Source organism: Marmota monax, unplaced genomic scaffold (assembly GCF_021218885.2).
Source record: "Marmota monax isolate L192 unplaced genomic scaffold, Marmota_monax_Labrador192_F-V1.1 WCK01_AAM20220418_F8-fsc00051, whole genome shotgun sequence".
Taxonomy (NCBI): Eukaryota; Metazoa; Chordata; class Mammalia; order Rodentia; family Sciuridae; genus Marmota; species Marmota monax.
The window spans coordinates 641,380-661,735 of NW_026695202.1; the positions used below are offsets into that span (position 1 = coordinate 641,380).

The 20,356-nt window shown below is 35.7% G+C and overlaps 1 protein-coding gene across 1 annotated transcript in view; it reads left to right on the top strand.

The window, feature by feature from the left end:
• Positions 1-8,553: 8,553 nt before the first annotated feature.
• Positions 8,554-20,356, top strand: part of Mybpc1 (myosin binding protein C1) — an 83,682-nt gene continuing 71,879 nt past the window's right edge. The window contains exon 1 of the mRNA XM_058574283.1: positions 8,554-8,738. Coding sequence (XP_058430266.1) covers positions 8,714-8,738 — 25 coding nt within the window. The 5' untranslated portion in view covers positions 8,554-8,713. The remainder of the gene's footprint in view (positions 8,739-20,356) is intronic.

Below are 20,356 nucleotides of genomic sequence, written 5' to 3' on the forward strand. Positions count from 1 at the left end.
CAAATAAAGATACTACAACAGAAGAATTACAGACCAGGATCCTTTACAAATACAAATGCAAAGTTTCTCAACAACAACAACAAAACAGCAAACTGAAATCAATGGCATATTAAAAGGATTGTATCCTTTGACCAAGAAGAATGTATCCCAGGAATGCAAGGGTGGCTCAACATAAGAAAATGATTCAATGTTAACACCACGTTAACATAACCAATAGAAAAAACCCACACAGTCATCTCAAGCAATGTACAGAATGCATTTGACAGAATCCAACACCCTTTCATGATAAAAAAAAAACCCTTAGAACCTAGAAATAAAAAGGAACAGCCTAAATATGATAAAAGGCATTCGTGAAAAACTCATAGCTAATAACATAGTCAGCTTTATTTATTTATTTTAATATTTATTTTTTTGTACTGAGGATTGAACTCAGGGGTACTCAACCACTGAGCCCTTAATATTATACTCAGTGGTGAAAGATGAAACATTTTTCCCTTCAAATCAGGGAAATGACAAGATATCTACCTTCATGACTGCTGTTCAACATTATGAGTTCTAGTCAGAACAATTAGGCAAGAAAATGAAATAAAAGTTATTTGAGTTGGAAAGGATGAAATAAAACCATCTTTATTTTCAAAATACATAATCCTGTTTGTAAAAAATATGAAGTAGGACACATGATAAAAAAACTGAGCCAATAAACAAATTCAGCAAAGTTACAAGATGAAAGATAAACACACAAAAATCAACCACATTTGAATACACCATCAAGGAACAACTTAACATAGAAATTAAGAAAACAATTTCAATTACAATAGCATCCAAAAAGAATAAAATAGCTAGGGCTGAAATTAACCGAGGAAATCCAAGACTTGGACACTGCTATCTATAAAATGTTGCTGAAGGAAATTAACAAAGACCTGAATAAATGGGAAAAAATCTCATGTTCATAGATTGGAAGAGTTAACTATTGTTAAGGTGGCTACTCCCCAAGACCATCTTCAGATTCAGTACAAATCTTTATAAAAATTGTAGTGCTCTTGCTAAAGAAACAGAAAAAACTGATTCTCAAATTCATATGGAATTTTGAGGGACCCTGAATAGCCAAAACAATGAGATTAACAAAGACAGAGGACTTACACTTCCAAATTCCAACACTTATTACAAAGCAACAGAAATCACAACAATGTGGTACTGGCATAAGGATTGACATACAGATCAATGGAAAAAGGTTGAGAGACCTGAAATAAACTTAGTCACATCTATGACCAACAGATCTTCAACTAGGATGCCAAGAACACTTAATCAACAAATGGCACTGGGACAACTGGATATCCACATGCAAAAGAATTAATTTGAAACCCAACCTCATGCATATATAAAAAAAAATAAACTCGAAGTGCATCAACAACCTATAAGAGCTATCATTTTAGGAGAAAATGTAGCAACTTTTCAGAACCTTGGGTCTGGCAATGAGTTCTTAGATATGACACAGTATAAGCAACAGAAGAAAAAAATAGATAAATTAGACTTTATCAAAATTTTAAAAATTTATGCATCAAATGACATTATCAAGAAAGTGAAAAGGCAATCTAAAGAATGGGAGAAAATATCTTCAAATCATATATCTGAAGTGGGTCTAGTATTCAGACTATATAAAGAATTCTTACAACCCTGCAACAAAAAGGACAAATAATCCAATTTTTTAAATGGACATAGGGCTTTAAATTTATTTTTTTTAAAAGATACAAATAACTCGTCATGGTGACACATGCCTGTAATCCCAGCAACTGGGGAGGCTGATGCAGGAGGATCCCAAGTTCAAAGCAAGCCTCAGGTATTTAGTGAGGCCCCAAACAACTTAGTAAGACCCTGTCTCAAACTCAAAACGGTTGGGGATGTTGATCAGTGGTTAGGTGCCTCTGAGTTCAATCCAAAGAAAGGAAGGAAGGAAGGAAGGAGCGAGCACATGGAAAGATGTTCAACAGCTTAGTCATTAGAGAAACACAAATCAAAATGATAATGAAATACAATCCCACATCCTCTAGGATGGTTATAATTTCCAAAAGAGAGGGTAGTGTTGGCAAGATAACAAGTGTTGGTAAGAATGTGAAGAAATTACACATTGTTGGTGAGAAGTAAACGGTATGGCTGCGGTAGAAAACAGTTTGGTGGTTTCTCAAAAAGTTGAACATAGCTGGGCGTGGCGGCACATGCCTATAATCCCATTGGCTTGGGAGGCTGAGGCAGGAGGATGTCAACTTCAAAGCTGGTCTCAGCAACTTAGTGATGACCTAGGTAACCTCATGAGACCCTGTCTCAAAATAAAAAATAAAAAAGTCTGGGAATATGGCTTAGTGGTTGAGTGCCCCTGAGTTCAATCCCTGGTACCAAAAATATTTTTTTAAGTTAAACATAAATTGCCACATGATACAATTCTATTTCTAGGAATGTATGCAAAAGAGTTGAAATCAGATATTCAAACAAATACATATACACCTATGTTCATAGTACCAATCACAAAAGATGGAAACAACTCAAATGTCTATCAATGAGAGATGGGGCATATCAATACAAAAGAATATTATTCAATCATAAAAGTATACATACCATATTATGAATGAAACTCAAAAACAACACATTAAGTAAAAAAACAAAGTTAGACACAAAAGGTCATACATTGGATGATTCCATGCATATGAAATATCCGGAGTAGGTAAATCCACAGAGAAACAAAACATATTGATAGAAGCCAGGTTCTGGGCAGAAAGACTGATGGGGTTAACTGCTTAATAGGTACTATGTTCCCTTTAGGGGTGATGAAAGTGTTTTGATAGTAAATGGAGGTGATGGTTACACAACATTCATAATGTACTAAATACTACTGAATGTTTCATTATTTAAAAAAATTTTAATTTGTTCTTATTAGTTATGCATGACAAGAGAATGCATTTTGACACATTATACACAAATGGAGCACAACTTCTCATTCCTCTGGCTATACATGGTGCAGAGTAACACCAGTAGTGTTATCATACATGTATATAGGATAATAATGTCTGTCTTATTCTACTGTCCTTCACATGTGCACAGCCCCAGCACTCCCCTCACTCCCCTCTGTATAATACAAATTTCCTTCATTTTTCCCTATGCCTCTCTCCCGCCACTATGGATCAGCATCTGCTTATCAGAGAAAACATTCAGCCTTTTGTTTTGGGGGATTGGTTTATTTCACTTAGCATGATATTCTCTAGTTTCATTTTACTGGCAAATGCCATAATTTCATTCTTCTTTAAGGCTGAGTAATAATCCATTGTGTAGATGTATGAATGTTTCATTTTTAAATGGTTAATTTTATGTTATGTGAATTTTATTTTGATGACAATTAATTCTGAAAAGAAAAAAGGCTATAATTTATATAGATACTTAAATTAGTATGATAGATTTTTTAAAGTGAGTTTGCCTATATGTAAATCTTAGTATATTTTTGCTAAATTACTTTCCATAAAGGTTGCTCATCCAAAAGTTCAACAGCACTGAACAGAATCACCTGTTTTCTCACACCGTAGATATAATTATTTTAGAATTACCCACAAGTTTGTTTAAGTTTTCATTTTCCCAAAAGGCTTTGCTTCTGTGAATCACTTTTTTTTCTCAAATCCTTTACAAATGGTCCTGACTTATCATGTTTTTCTATTTAAATTTACTTTCAATTTTATGATGGTGCAAACACAGGTTACATTCAACAGAAACCAAAACTTCAAATTTTGAATTTTGATCTCGTGGGCTGGGGACAGACAGTGGGTGTTTCTGGGCAGTGGCAGGAGCCACAACTCCCGGTCAGTCACAGGACCCCACATGGAAACAGTAGATACTCTCCCTTGTGCTGTGTGGCTAGGCTCTGATGCTCTGTGGGTGAGGTGCATTAAATCCATTTTCACTTGAAGACATTTTCAACTTAAAATGGGTTTATCAGACTGTAACCCCATCCTAAGGAGATTTTTTTTTAGGTGATGTTAACTCTATGTGCTTCAAATTACTTTCTCTCCTTTTTATTTTTTGAACATTTTTATTTCATGATGTCCTTTGTTACAAAAGAATCTTTAAATTTTTGTTTATTCAAATCTGTCATCTTTTCCTCCATGGCTTCTGTATTTTCTATAAAAAAAAAGTCTCTCCACCATGGTTCAAATACTGTCATAAATTTTCTTCAAGTATTTTCTGTTGATTTATTTTTAAAATTTAAAACTTTAGTTGTTCTAGAATTCATTTCTATATCATGTGAATGAGGGAGTTTAAAGTTATTTATTTTTTCCTTCCTGTATTATTCCTGTTATTTTTACCTTGTCAATGCCATTCCTGTTATTTTACCATGACATTGACTGCAGTATTAAACTTGGAGGTAAACACTGAAAACAACCTGAATGTCCATCAAAAGGTGACAATCAAAACCATATGACAGGCCGGGCATGGTGGCACACGCCTGCATAGAGGCTGAGGCAGGAGGATCGCAAAAAGATCTATGCCAGCCTCAGCAAAAGCGAGGCACTAAGCAACTCAGTGAGACCCTGTCTCTAAATAAAATACAAAATAGGGCTGGGGATGTGGCTCAGTGATCCAGTGCCCCTGAGTTCAATCACTGGTACACCCCCACCCTGGCCAAAAAAAAAAAGATTATATGACACACTATGTAATCCATACCATGAACAATTATTTAGCTATCCAAAATATATATATATATGGTGGGATGCCTATGACAGGTTAAATGAAAACAAGAAGTTGAAGAGTAATGTAAATAGAATGATCCCTTTCTTAAAAAGCAGATCAAGAACTTCCTACATATAAATGTTAAGTTTGTGTGTATTTTTATGAATATAAGGAAAGTTAGATCACATGTCATACCTTGGAATGAGGATAACCTTGGGGAGAGGGAGAGATTATTGGCTTATTATTTCTACTTCACTGTCTTTGGGTTGATGCAGAGAACATCATTGCTTTTATTTTGAAAGTTGTGGCAGAGATTGAGAGTCACCTACTCAACACCATTCTCCTTAGTAACAGAACCTCAATTTTTAGCTGAGCTCATTACTACTGACAATGAAATAATATATTTCCCAGCTTCTTTTGTAGCCAGATATAGCCACGTTATTAAGTCTCATCCATGAGATGTAATAAATGTATGGTTCAAAGAAGTCTCTTTAAACTGAGTGCAGTGGCACATGCCTATAATCCCAGTAATTTGGGAGACTGAGAAAGGAGGACCACAAGTTCAAGACCAGTCTTGGTAGTTTAGCAAGACCCTGTCTCTAAATAAAAATTTTAAAGGGTTGGGGATGTAGGTCGGGGGTAGTGTCCCTGGGTTCCATCCCCAATGCATAAAAAGAAAGCAAAGAAGGAAGAAAGAGAGGGAGGGAGGAAGGAAACAAGAAGGCTCCTTAAAATGGAGAAAGTGAATTCTTTTTTTCTTTTTCTTTTCTGCTGCCTGGAATAGGAATACAATGGCTGATGCCCTCAAAGCCATTCTATTTATTTTAATTCATTACTTATTTTTTTTTTTTGATGTGGAGTCTTACAATATCACCCAGGCTGGACTCAAACTCCTGGCCTCAAGTGATTCTCCTGTCTCAGCCTCCTGAGTGGCTGGGCCTACCTGTGTGCCATACCACTGTACCCAGTTAAAAGCCATTTGGACTACACGGTCACCTAGAAGATGACAAAGCAAGAAGAAGGATCCTGGGTTCCTGGTGACCCTGAGCGTTAGATTTGTTTTATGCGAGCAAGATTTTTACCATGATCCAACTGTTATTTTGTGTTTGTTATAATCAACCAAACCTCATCATCAGTAATACAAAAGGAAAAATCCAATGAAGAATTTAACCAAAGGAAAAAGAGCCCTGTTGGCCATTTCCCCCCTTACTGAAAGTGTAAATACTCATATCTACTTGTTATCCTAATTTACTTGTTATTCTAATTTTGCTTTAATCATCTGATATACTATACAACTGCTTATCCTAAAATTTGTCCATTTTTCCAACCCCTCCAATAGTGTTTTTTTTTAAATATTCAAATCTTTTATAACCAAGTATTCCCAGGTCATAAAATACTTTCTCCATGGGTGTCAATATTTCCTGGCATATGTTCATTCACATCAGTAAAATGATCAGTGTATTAAAAACCCATGGGGTTTCTGCAGAAACCAAAGATGGCATGGCACCTCTTTTGTGGTATGTGTGAAATCTACCCCTCACTATAAACATTCTTCTGCAATATGATACTCTGCCCCTCTGTCCATTTCATGTGTGGTGTTCAGTGAGCTGAGAATGCTGGAAAAGTGATTGTTTTTTAGGAATTCCCATATAGTATCACAATGCTAAGGCCAGAAGGGGTCTCAGAGGTGACTTTTTAATGCCCCCATTTTACACAAGAGGAAACTAAGACCCAGAAAGTCTGCCTGACTCTCTTAGAGTAACTCAGCTAGTTAATGATAAGTCCAGAAATTCAACCCAAGGGTCGGACTTCTGATTCTAGGTTCTCTAATTTATTTCATCTGCTAATTGACTCCTAAAGGGCTCAAGAAAGCTCTATGTCTCTCTTCTATTTTTTTTTCCTTTCTGGCTTTGTATTGCAGAATATGCTGTTTTCCGGTTGGCATGATCTGTTTAGCAGCTAACATCAAAGAAATATATCTTTTTTTTTTTTTTAAAGAACTATTTTTTTTAGAGAGAGAGAGAGAGAATTTTAATATTTATTTTTTAATTTTCAGCGGACACAACATCTTTGTTTGTATGTGGTGCTGAGGATCGAACCCGGGCCGCACACATGTCAGGCGAGCGTGCTACCACTTGAGCCACATCCCCAGCCCCAAAGAAATATATCTTAAAAGCAAACAAAGTGCTCAGGAATATCTAGTGCTCAGGAATATCTATGTGTTTCATAGATGATGTTCATGGACTGTCTCAACTGGCCGGCTTCCCCCTCTCCCCACATAGTTAAAGCATGATGCTATTGAGTTCTAAGTCGAGTTTCCATCCTTATATGAAAAGTTAGCTTGGCACAGGGTTTGGTAGAGCTAAGTCTGACCAGCTGTGCTCTCAGCCACCAGGGAAATTAAACGAGACAGTGTGGCTGGTTCAGGACAAATCAATCAGCCTCTTGAAAATTACATTGAACATGCATGCCAATAAAGGCACATGGGTAGTTTTCATAAAAACCAGTTTTAGTCCTTGTCTCTAAGGTGAACATGCATGTGAACAAAGAAAGTAAATAGTCTTTTTCAGTTTAATCCCCTGGTAGTTCATGTATTTTATTAAAATCAGTTCCATGAGAATTTCTGAAGAATTTGACCAAATCTGATACATTCTACAAAGATCTCAAGTAAGATATGCATGTCCATTTGCCATCTGTGATCAAAACAATAACTACCTGTCCGTCTGAATTTCTTTGCCAATGTCCCACATATTTTTAGTGTACAATTCAGTGGTTTTTAATATATTCACAAACTTGTACACCCATCACCACCATCTAATTCCAGAACATTTTCATCATGACAAAAAAGAAATCCTGTACCCACAAGCGGTCACACCTAATTCTACTTCCCCCAGTCCATAGCAACCACTAAGCTAGTTTTTGACTCTCTGGATTTGCCTGTCCTAGATAGTTCATGTAAATGGAATTGAAGAGGGGATGGTGTGTTACTTTGCAGTCTAATTTTTGTGTCTGGCTTCTTTCACTGAGCATAAGGGTCATTCATGTTATAGCTTGCGTCATTGCTTTTATATGCCCTATAATTTTAAAAAAAGAATGTTTCTTAGAAAAGAAGGTAAATGTTGTGAGTATTACTTGATAGAAATCTTTATATACCCTTTTATATACCCTATAATTTTTAAAAAGAATATTTCTTAGAAAAGAAGGTAAATGCTATGTATTCCTTGATAGAAATCTTTGCTATTGTTGGTAAAGAAAATAAAGCAATTCAACTTAGAAATTTGGCTTGGCAAATTAATTTTGAAATATCAATAAAATACAAAAATTTAAAAGGGAAGGTATTGGGGAACAAAACCAAATTGTCTTATGTTCATATACACATATGTTGCCCTGAATCACATTATTATGAATGAAATTAGAAGGCAGCAATAAAAAATTAATATAAAGGAAAAGAAAAAAAAGAAAAATTTAAAACCCAATAATTAAGAATTAATGAAAATGACAAGCTAATGAGAGCATTAAATTGTCTGAATAGAGGTTTCTTTCTGATCTTAGTGAAAATTAAGCAAATACTTGGATTAGCATATCATGATGTTAATCTTTTTTTTACCGACCAGCAAGCTTTCTGCACTCCTGAATAGGCACACGCATCTGTCAGATGGCGAGGGAAGAGCAAGAAAGAACACGAGGCTGCAGCTGAATTTAGAAAGTTAGAGGTGTTCTCATCAGCCACATGAGATGGACAGGAGATTCCTTCCAGTAGGCAAGAGAGCAGAGTGCAGACAACAGATGTAAGAAAGGTCCCCGTAGCTGTCAAGTTCCAGCATCCTTGTGCTGAAGAAGGGAGGTGCCAACGTGATTGATGTCCAGAGGCAGTATAAAAGCACTGGATTTCTCCCCAACTGCTTGTCACATTGACCTGAACCATCTCTCGACTGCTCTTGGGGTTTCTGTCAACTAGTACTGGAAGGGAAAAAGCTTTTTGGAGAATAATATTTTATTTGTGGCCATGCCGGAACCCACTAAGAAAGAGGGTAAGAGTCATCCGTAAATCTTTTTGCTATACTTTGTATGAAGTGTGTTTATTTAGGTATCTATTTTCAAACAAATATCCAATTTCTTATATATACTGTAAAATAATAGAATCACTGTGATGCAAGGATAAGATTTTTGTCAAGGCAAAAGACTAGAGGAAAATATAGCAAGAGTGTAATGAATCGAAAAATATCTCATAATGATAGTTTATACAGGAATATTGACTACAATGGTCAAATGAAATTTATATAACTCACTTGCAAAAAAATCTTTTTGTTGTTGTTGTTTGTGCAGGGGATCTTTAAAGTGTAATTTGAGGATGTTAAATGCTCATGGTGAGCACATTATATTTTTAAGTATGTTTTCTTAGCTTTGATCTCAATTTTTTCATCATGTATTTGCATTATGCTGGGGTGGGGGTTTGTAACACTTTTCATATAGTTAATAAATTTGGCCAAGACTTCAAAAAAGAATTTTTAACATTATTTCCAGACTTGTTATATTTTTTTCATGGAGAGACCTTCAAAATATACAGATGAAGGTATTTTTTGCTTTTATCAGTTTGTTTTTGTTTTGGAGCTTCATTGTCAAATTCCTGAATGAAAAGAAAAAGTCTTTGAATGTTACAGATTTTGTTCTTTCTGAGTTTTATTACATAAAATTTCAAAGGTAGCCTTTTAAAATAATTAAAGTGAAAATATAAAAATATCTTCATCAGAAAAAGTATTTCCCTCAATAAAGTTTTTATTTTCAATAAAAAGATCAATATTTTAAAACTACTAATTAATAATATAAATTGGAATTAGTGATTATGAAAATTAATGAATAACACATCCACCACTCAAATATATTGGCTTTAACTCTTAATTATGTCTTTTAAGATATTATTCATTAAAACCAGTCTTCATTATACTTCCTGAATCTCTCTTTTTCACTTCTGCAAATAAAAGCGCAAGCACACACACTCAAATTAGCAGGAACATAAAAACAATATTTAGCTTTTTCATTTTTAATTCTTAAAAAAATGCATTTAACCATTATTTTGGAGAATCTTGGGAAAGATGCTACATGTTTGAACCCAAAGCTGAAATACTAACCATATTACCAAAAGTCTTTTGAATATATTTTCTTTATGTAATTAAGTAACCAGTGCTGACAGGCCGTGGTGATCAGTTTACAGGTTGGCCTTACTTAGTGGCGGAGGGCATTGATGGATGAAGTCTTCCACCAGAAATAACCACACCAAATGCATGCATTAATATGGGAACTTAATCCTGACTATCAGTCAGTGAGTCCAACCCCTGCTAAAGTGTCATATTTGTAATGCAAATGATTTACATGTGTATTAAGTGTCCTTTTTAGTTATCTGTCACTTGACTTGCCTCTTTAAGATTTACTTGGATGAAGTGCATTCTGTTTCCTCACTGAGGACAGAATATTGTTTTAATCATCCTGAATATAGTGGATGAGTTTGCATTTGTGGTTTGAAAGTCCAATTGAAAAATGACAAGAAAGCGAAAAACTAATAAATAAGGTGTCAGTCAGGCTGCAAAGCCTATAAAGCTAATTCAATTGTTGTGACTGCTAGATAAGATGAAGTTTTGTGTTTTGTTTGACAACTCAATCTGATTCATTTTCCCTCTACAGAAAATGAAGGTTTAGAGCTGCAAAGAGAAAAATATTTTTTAACTTTAGACATATATATACATATGTGTATATATAAATTAGCACAGATACTACAGTCTCCTTGACCTTCTTTCACTATAAAAACACTGTTGATATGCTGTGTAGGAGTCCCTCCACCCAGACCAGTAATTTTATACCCTTAGATTCTTTAGTTAGTTTAAATTTGGATGGTGCGAAGTAGGAGGAAAAAAAAAGTGGGGGGATTACTGATATATTTAAAATTCATTGAGGAAGTACAGAGATTTTTATTGTTAGTGTTCTCTTGTCAGCAGAACTGATTTTTAAAGGAACTATAATTTAAGGGGTTTTTCTTATTGAAATCATTGTCTTTTTCTATCATTGATATCAGAAGACTAAGGAGTGTGGCAGTTGCCAATGTTCTGGTCATGAATAGTACCTTCTCCTAATGAAAATTTCATTTTTATCTGGGTTACTTTTGTTCTGTGTAAGACTCCCTCTAAAAGACAGCCCCCCAAATTAAACATGCTGTGGAACCAATTCTTCACAGTCATTTCAGACTATCTGCAGGTTGCTCCAGTTCATACAGGTCTTCTCACCTCTTCCCCAGCTGGGGAAGGAGTGCCCAGGAAGGACATGGCTGCTTACTGGAGTCCTGATAGGACATAAGGGCTGGTTTGGCCCTCCGATGGACTGGCAGGAACTGGCAGTTCTCTCTAAAACACTGAGTTTTCATGTCTTGCTCAGCCATCTCCCAGCCTACAGTGGCCTCATTCTGACTGTCTCATATTGGCTCTTGGGAGATGTGCAACTTTGGACCTTGAGGAGGAAGTCTGATAGAGGTAATTAGTCAACAGTCCTTATTTAGATCCTTAAAAATATTCTAGATGTCTTAGTGACCCTCTTTGGCAAAAAAAAAGCATTGTTTTTGCTCTGTGGGCTCAGGATTGAATCTAGGGCCCCATCCATGTTAGGCATGTGCTCTGCCACTTAGTACACCCCCACTCCAGAGAGTATTATTTTTAAGGAGTAGAATACCTCCCCTTGTCCTACTCCCATTGTGGGTGTCTTCTTTGAAGAGTTATGTTATTTGAACTATCAGTTACACATAAAAGACCTGTCATACACTTTGAATTCCTGAAGAACCAGAGGGCTAGTAAAATTACCAATTAAGTCCCAAGTTTTCAATTGTTTGAATATTTCAATGAAACCAACACAGGTTTATTAAAATAGGTTGGAAATCATAATCTAGAGCTTACATATTATTATATTATATTAATAATTATCATATATTATTATAATTACATATATTGTATTAATAATTAACATATATTATTATAATTAAATTACTATGTATTACTTTATAATTATATATTATTATATACTTATATTACATATTCATTTTATATTTAGGTTTTTATAGGTGTTCCATATGTGGGACAATGGGACAAATTGGATTTATTTATTCTAATAAAATGCTGAGAGGAGATACAGAAGGAAGCTTCAGATTTGTGTGACTCTCACAGATTGACTTGCTGATGATTCATTTGTGTGTCAACTATTAAATGTGCACTTATTGTATGCTAGCTGTTGAGATTTCAGAGTTGCATAAGAGATGGTATCTGAAGTCCCTCATAGTTAATTTCCCCTGGGTCCTCCTGTGTTAAAAAAAAAATCACCCTTTATTTGGAAATGTCTCTTCCCAGTCAGAAAGAAAAAATTTTATCAACATAAAAATAGAAAATTGCAATTGCCCTTTTTCTGGGTGTAGAGTGTAGAATCTCTATTAGTTTAAAAAGACTAGAAATAGCTTTTCAATCCATAAATATGATTTCCTAAAATTTCATCTCTGCAGTATGAAATGATTACAACCATGAGCCTGGTTTCTTATCCTCCTGAGATACTTGTTAGCTGTTAAGATTCTGCAAAATCCAGAAAATTCTCTTCCAAAACACAGAAGTGAGACCTACACATGAACTTTTTTGTGGTGTGATATATTTAGTCCCCTTATATTTCGCATACTTGTTGGAAGAATGCCACAGTTCCTCCTTAGCACTAGTGTTTTGTTCAGAACACCTTGGGAGATTCACTAGTTTTCTCATCTTCCATGTAAGATCCATTCTTAAAAACTCAGACATAGGGCAAAACACAGGTTCATTTATGATTGTCATGTTAAGGGGTCATTCTGCAAGTGTAGGAATCAAGGTCTTGGTATTATGATTCCCATCTTTTTTTGTGTCAGCACACAGTATCTATCCTACTGATATTGAATAGGTGGGGACTTGGTAATGGACAATAGTGTGTATGCATGTGTGTGTTTGTGTGTGTGTGTGTTTTCATTCCAGATAAGTTTTTCTATTTCTATATCGTTTTTCATTGCTCCCTAGAGATTTCAACACATTTTAAATTTCTGCTGAGACCAACACCCATCTGAAGGTACAGCAGCACCATCACCTCTCACCTATTTGCAAGCATCGCCCAGGGCTTAGTCATAGTCAGAAAAGGAGCCCCGGTGGTAGGAAGCCTCCCTCTCATATTTAACTTACTCTTTGACCTTCAGTTTTCACCTGCATGAGACTATTTGGGGTTATTTCAAGCACCAAAATAAATTTGTCTTTGAAAAGTCATGATATATAAAGAATATTACCTTTACCTCAAATTGAGCAGCAGTAGTTAATCATATATAGGAAATAAAAAGAAAGAACAGGGTGGAGGAATTTTCTTAAGGGCATCTATTTTCCTCCTAACTTTGAATGGTTCACTAAGGCCAAGCTGAAGACATGGATGAGGAATAAAGAAGTTATATGAATGAATACCACAATATTATTTCCTTAAACCGCATCCCTGCCCACCCTCCCCCTCCACACACACAAAGAAAAACTGCCTTGCTGTCCGGAAGATTCATGGCGTGGATTTCAGTTCTCTGTTATAAAGAAGGAATACTCTTCGGCAAATGCACCCTGAAGGGGCTTAATACTTGGCAGAATCACTCTTTTCAGTAGCCTGCTTTTATGACTGTTCATACTGCACCTGTTAGGAAGATAAATAAAGGACTGGCCAATGCTTTCCTCTGTAGCGTCCTAAATATATCGCTTTGAAAAAACTTTGGAAAAACAAGTTTGTATGCTTGATTCTCATTCAGTAAGTCTAAGGTCTACCTCTCGTTCCCAGGCCTTTCAAACAGCAGTGAAGTCAAGGGTAAGGGAGTTGCGGAGATGATCAAAGGCAGAGGTCAAGCTCATCAGCTGATCTGAGGGCCCCAAGAGAAAGGGAAAAGATGAAGCACCTGTGATCCTTTATTATCTCAATGGCTCACTTCATTTTGGCCATTAGACATGGCCTGGAAACATTTTCATTTTGGCACACACAATCCATAGTGTTTCCTTATTCTTAGCAATTTCAAAGTCTAATTCTCCAACATTCACATTGGAATGAATCACCCAGGCTGAAGCCTCTTTTTAAAAATGCTTGGGCACAAAAATAAATTAACAAATGGTCTCTTTAAAGATTTAAGTGAACATGAAATTATGTTCACTTAAATTATGCATTATTTTAAGAAACAAATGTAATCTTTCAAATTTTAGGGATTTGTGACGGGGGCTCTGTGGAATTGCTGGGGTTCTTTTAGTTTTTATTGTTTTTTTTTGTTTCGGCCAAAGAAATTATCTTTGTTTTTTGTTTTGTTTTGTTTTTGCCTAAAATACTTATGATTATTCTATTTAAAATGTATTTTGGGGCCTTTACGTAGATACCTAGAGAAGAATTTTGATTATTATGAATAATTACTATTTTTATCTGCACTCCTCCCTAATTTGTCTGTGAAACCTGTATCAAGTGACATGAAGAACTACCAACAACCAATGACTTCTGCAGTAATTCTAGACCTCATCTCTAGGCATGCTTGAGTGGGTTAAATCATGAAAAACAGAATTAAAGTTCTAGCAATTAAAAAAATGAAAAAAAATTAATTTCATGTGTGTGCCCAAGGGGACATGGCTATGCCTTCTTTGTTTTTATTTACATGTCAGTTCTTAAGGGAACACATCTTTCCTGGACTGCTTGATTGGTTCAGAGTATTGCATGCTGGATAAACTTCGTAAATACATAGAAAGGTAGTTACTGAATTATCCCTTTCTGAGTTAGGTTAACCATAAAGAAGCTCTTGTTTATTCAAGAGCCATTTCCTGAAAATTAATAGCACAGTGATTACGAGAGATGAAACTGTGAAAAAGAACAAAGACTTTGTCATTAATTTCCTACATGCCTACAAATTATTTCACAACCAGAGAAAACAGGTCCTGTGTCCCCATAGCTTCTTACAAAGACAACGCCTGAACACCACAGTGACAATATTGTCTTGTCCCATCTGAGTCTGTGTGAAGTGAATAGGGTCAGCCTTAATTTACAGAGAGTATGTTTGTTCAACCACAAAGATAAACATCCAAGCCAGATTTCAGAATGTTCCCATTCATGAGGCCAAGAATTTATGGGCTTTTGTGTGTATTTCCAGAGTAAAATTTAGGTACCATCAGATTGGGGTGTAGATTAGTTGCTTTTGCAAAGGAAAGATCAGGATCATTTGCTCTCATGCTTATTTTTCTCTCTAAAATGAGATCACAAAAAGCTAACTGTAATCTGGCTTTCATTATGTCTTTCAAGTCTAAATCCACTTTGATAAGACTTTTGCCCTTTTATACTCCCTTAGGAATCCTTTTATAGGCCAATTTGGCACATAAATGCAATATCTAAAATTATGTTTAATATGTCAGGTGTTAGATCTTATAAATTCATCTTATTCATTTTTTTTGAATTGCATTTATCTCTTTAGGTTAAACATTTTTTTTCTCTTCCAAAGTTATCCAAATCTTTCTCCAAAAAGCATCTAAACTTTAAAAAAAGAAATTCCTCAGGAATTCTTCACTTTTATTGGATAATAGCCTATGCCTCGTATAAAATTAAGAACAGAATTTCTACTTATAACTAAAAGTTCACCTATTTGTATAACTCTACATTTGAATTTCTCATGTTCAGAATTATATGTCTTTTTAAGATTGTTCTCCATATAGTAGGCATTTCAACTTTTTCTCTGCTCATTAATAATATTATTAAACATAGCAACATAGACAAAGTACTAGAAAGTATTCATAAAACTTTCTAGACAGTTCAAATTTCAGCGCAGCATGAACTGAGAGTTACTGGCACTTTGTATGCCTCAGTTGCCTCATCTGTAACATGATTAAGACAGTACTGACTCACTAGATCTTTGTAAAAACTAAAATTAATCAGATAAAGTGCTGAGAACAGGGCTTACATACAATAAGACCTCAAGTATTTTCCTCCTCAAACAGTAAACTCAGGAATCTTGTGTGGTATAAAGTATTAAATGACCCACATTTAATAAAAACTTTGAATGCAATTTCACTAAGGTACATAATGACTACTGCGTCCCATCTCACCTGGCGTTAATTATTATAATACATTCCCCAAAAGTGCTGTTGTTATTGTAATCATCACAGCTACCCACCGGAAATATGTCCTTGTTTTACTTATAGTGAAACATCTTAGCTTTTACCCATGGAAGTTTAGGTCATATAAAATAAATCAAATAGAAGGCCTACACTCCAGGGCTTCTCTTGTGTTCCCATGGAAATGTGATATGTCCAGCCCAGGGTTGGGGGGGTGGAGAATGACCCCAGTTGTCAAATACAAGGGGATAATCAGTTGTTTCTTTATTGTTCCATTGTAGGGGTATGGTCTTTCCCACTTAGATGAAATCCTCACCCTACCCAGTGGAACCTGTAACTATATCTGCCACCAAGGGTTACAAGGCTTGGGTTTGAGGGACATTAAGATTTCTCTACTCATGAGGGTGCCTTTCAGGTGGGGGTCTACCTAGACCAGAATTTTTCTGAGATAACCACATAAAGAACTCGTCATGACCACATGTGGATGATTGAGCGCCACTGTATTTACTGCTATGGAATTTTTTTAATGACCCCACCTGGCATCAGGCCTCTCCTTCCTCTATTTAAAAAAAGTCACCCGATGTGAGGCCCAGTAATGGCTTGAAGCAAGGCCTTTAAAGACTTACCCTATTACCCTATAGCCATATACATAAGTCAGTGCTGTGCCCCCACAAAGGCACAACAAGAAACTAAAGTGGAAAATTATTAACAATTCAAATCACTTTTGCAATAATTTTTTTTAACCTGTGTGCGAAATGTTTTAGATTTCAATTTGAGTAGAGCTTCCTCCTTTCCTCACACTGCAACGATCCCTTGATCTGTACCACTCCAGCCCCCATTCTATTCTTTTTTCAATCATGAAATGAAGAGATAAAGTCATCAGATAGTAGCAAAAAATCTTATATTTGATGCTATGTAATAATGACCATATTTTAATCCTCTTCCTGTGTGGAATGGCATATTGAGTTGAAACATGCATAATTAAAAAGACAAAAGAACACGTTGACTAAGAGAGGGAAAAAGTCCTGTGGATTTAGGGAAATTCCACCAGACGGAAGCATGAGTCACTGAAAGTTTACATACTCAGCGCATAATTAAGATTTCATCCATTCAGACCCTAAGGGTACAGACTTTGACATCACTTGGCCCCCATAAATGAATATGGACTTAAGGGAATCATTTTGAATAGCTGGATTCTCTGCAGAGCTAAGAGTTCATTTTGTTCTGGTACCTGAGAACATTATTATTTCAACTAATTTGGATAGAAATGTTCCTAAAAATGTAATGTATCGCTCTTTGCTTTTAAAAATAAAGTACAATGGATGTGGCTTCATTTCGTGTTAAATTATAGATATCTGCTATTGTAGTACATGGCATCCTGAGAGCCCCAAATGACTTGCTTTTGTGTCAAATGGGCTTGTATTGATTTGTAATTTTGAGTTTGTGTCTAATTATTTATAGCATTCCTGTTTCATCTCTTTCCGGGACATTGCTGACTTATTATTCTCATCAATCAGTAGTTAAAGTTGCCCCGGTCTTGCCTAACTTTGTTGTCATGGACTGCACTGTAGATAACCAACCTGTTCAGTAGGGTTTACCTGAAGACTAGCTGGGCCCCTGAAGAGTAGCATTTAAGAGAGCACTCACTTTCCAGGTATGAAATACAAGACCAGCACCTGAGAGTATGCATCTGAACTGTGGCTTCTCAGGCACCTGATCTGCCTCCCCCTAGTCGCAGACTCTGGGTTTACTAAGACACAGCAGTAGGGTTCTCCCATGCGGAAAGCACAGGGACCCTTGGTGCATGGAGTTTTGACAGATCCAGTTTCCTCTTTAGAGGTCAACGGCTGTTATCTGGATAAATAACGTTGCTAGATAGCCGAAAACAAACAGGGGAAACTGAAAAGACAATATCTTTTTCTCTGTTGTGCACAGAGGAAAATAAGTTACTGCCCCCCCAAATCCATTTGTGATTTTTATTTTGACTGCTTCATTCATTTTATCAGTCAAAACTGCATATTTTTCTCAAATGAAGTATACAGCAGGAATTTTTTAAACACACACATGCACATACACAACCGTTTTCTAAAGAAGATTTGCAATAAATTATAAACCAGAAGTTTTCAAAATTTTTGGTCCCAGAATTATTTTCACTGTTAATAATTATTTTTAAAAACTGGCATATTTATTATTTTATTGGAAATTAAAATTGATGAGCATTTGAAACACAAAAATATTAAGCACACATCTATGGAAAGACAGGCCAATTTTTACTGCATTTTAAGAGTTATCGGCTGTCAGGCCATTGATGTCATCACATATTATGTATCCTCTAGAGAATTTCACTCTATATTTGTGAAATAATGTGAATGAGGAGAGCAAACAATGCCTCAGCATTATTATGAAAGTAGCTTTGACCTTGTGGGTCTTAGGGACTCTTGGAGATCTTAGATAATACTTTGGTAACTACTAGATTACCTCTAAAAAATATGTAAATCCCTTAAATTCAATGTATAAAATATCTGGACTCATAGTCTATAATGAGCAGAAGGCAAAATAAGCATATAACTGCTAAAATATTAAATTAAATCTTAATTTATGTCCAAATTCTATATTTCTGATATATAATTAATATGCCCAATAAAAATGCACTGTTATTTGTGCTTGCTAATTTTTTGGTGACATTCAAAATTAATGTAGTCAAAACTTTTCCTGAGTACTGTGTGTGTCTCCATGCAAACAATATGTTACTATGTTAGGGTAGTTTCCACTGTGCATATGAGGGCCAGGCTGGAGCATGTACATAGGGCCAGAATTTGCCAACAACAGGGAAAAAGACTGATAGTGTTTATTGCCTATTTAATCGAAAAAGAAAGATAACCTGCTATCTTACTAAAAGTGGCAATACAAGAATCAGCCAGGTAAAGCCAGCATCATTGATGATTATCATACATAAAACATTCACATGTTTTATTTAAGCCTAGAATGCCATTTTTGGAAAAAGCAATAATAAGTAGCAATTACATGCAGTTTTCTCTTCCACCTCCCCAAATGATGGCATTAGTGTATTTATTTTTTAAAAACTTTTCCCCAAAAAAGTGACAGAACGAAAACTACACACACAAAAAATCTATAAACATAACATTTGATAACAACTTCTATTATGTGTTCTTCCTGTCTTTTCTATGCATACATAACATATTCATATGGTATGGTATAATTATACTTCCATGTTATCAAAAAGCTAAATGAAATTGCACACAAGAAAACACTGAATATTTTGAAGTAACACTATATTATTTTAATAATTTATTATTTTAATATATGTAATATTATACAGTAATATTAGTATTATAATGTACTACAAAATAATGTATTATTTGAGATAGTGAGCTCATGGGAAGGAGAGAACAGAGTATGTCATTTTAGTGGACAGACGCATACATGGAAAGAAGGGCCGATTGCTGCCTTTTAAGAGTTAAGATTTTTTACCCTTCAAGTTACTGACCCTGGAACCCTTGATTGTTGAAAATAGAAATGGCCTCCACTGGAGAGAGCCAGCCATTTATGGAGTGAACTGGGTTCCCAGTGTTTCAGCAGCAGCACAAAGGCCACATATGGGGCTGTCGACTTCATAGCTGCCACCAGTGCCCGTCAATTAGAATGCCCGGGCACAGGCTCTGCAGGCATGCCATTGGTGGCATACCTGTGCTTTTTACAGTAGGTGATCATAGGGAAAAATCCACTATAAATAGATCAAGCCCTTTGAAAGCATTTCAGTGTTGCAGAGGAAGAGAAAGTCTATATCTATGAATTAGAAAGGATCAAACAACAGCCTCTCTTGCCCAAAAAGGAAGGCGCAGGCTTTAGCTGCTGGGTCAGAATCCAGTGTTGCCCACTAAGATATTTTGTTGGATTTTTTGTTTGTTTTTTTGTTTTTCAAAACATATCTTAATTTTCAAATAAGCTTTACAACAGCAACTTACATATTCCTGCTCGTGAGTACATCCCTTGGCATGTTTTTTAACAGACAATGGATGGAGGACAGAGAGGGGACAAAAGGCTAGTTTTATTCACATGGTGGGAAGGATCTACAGAATTTGTCCTTTGACTTCTAAGTAAGCCCAGGTATATCAGGACCCAATCTCAGTCAATACCCATTTGCTTGTCTAAGATTTAGAGAGCTTACTGGAAGTGGATGCCTCATGGCCACTACAACACAGTTAACCTGGTTGACAACAGAGCTGACATGGTTAACTACTGAGGGTCATTTGCTAAGAAATGGGTGGGACAGGTTCCTTAACTCAAGTAGCTTCTCTGCTTTTCCAGCCCAGATTTTAAAAGGGCGAGATTCCTTAGAAAGGCAAGGGGTTTATTATTCCTGAGAGCCAAAACTCTAGCCCTAATTGCTCTCCTGCCCTTGTTAAGAAATGCAAGACATGTGTTGACAGTAAGACAAAATCTAATGATGGGGTTTGGGCGCATGCCTGGGAGCCTTTAGCCAGTGG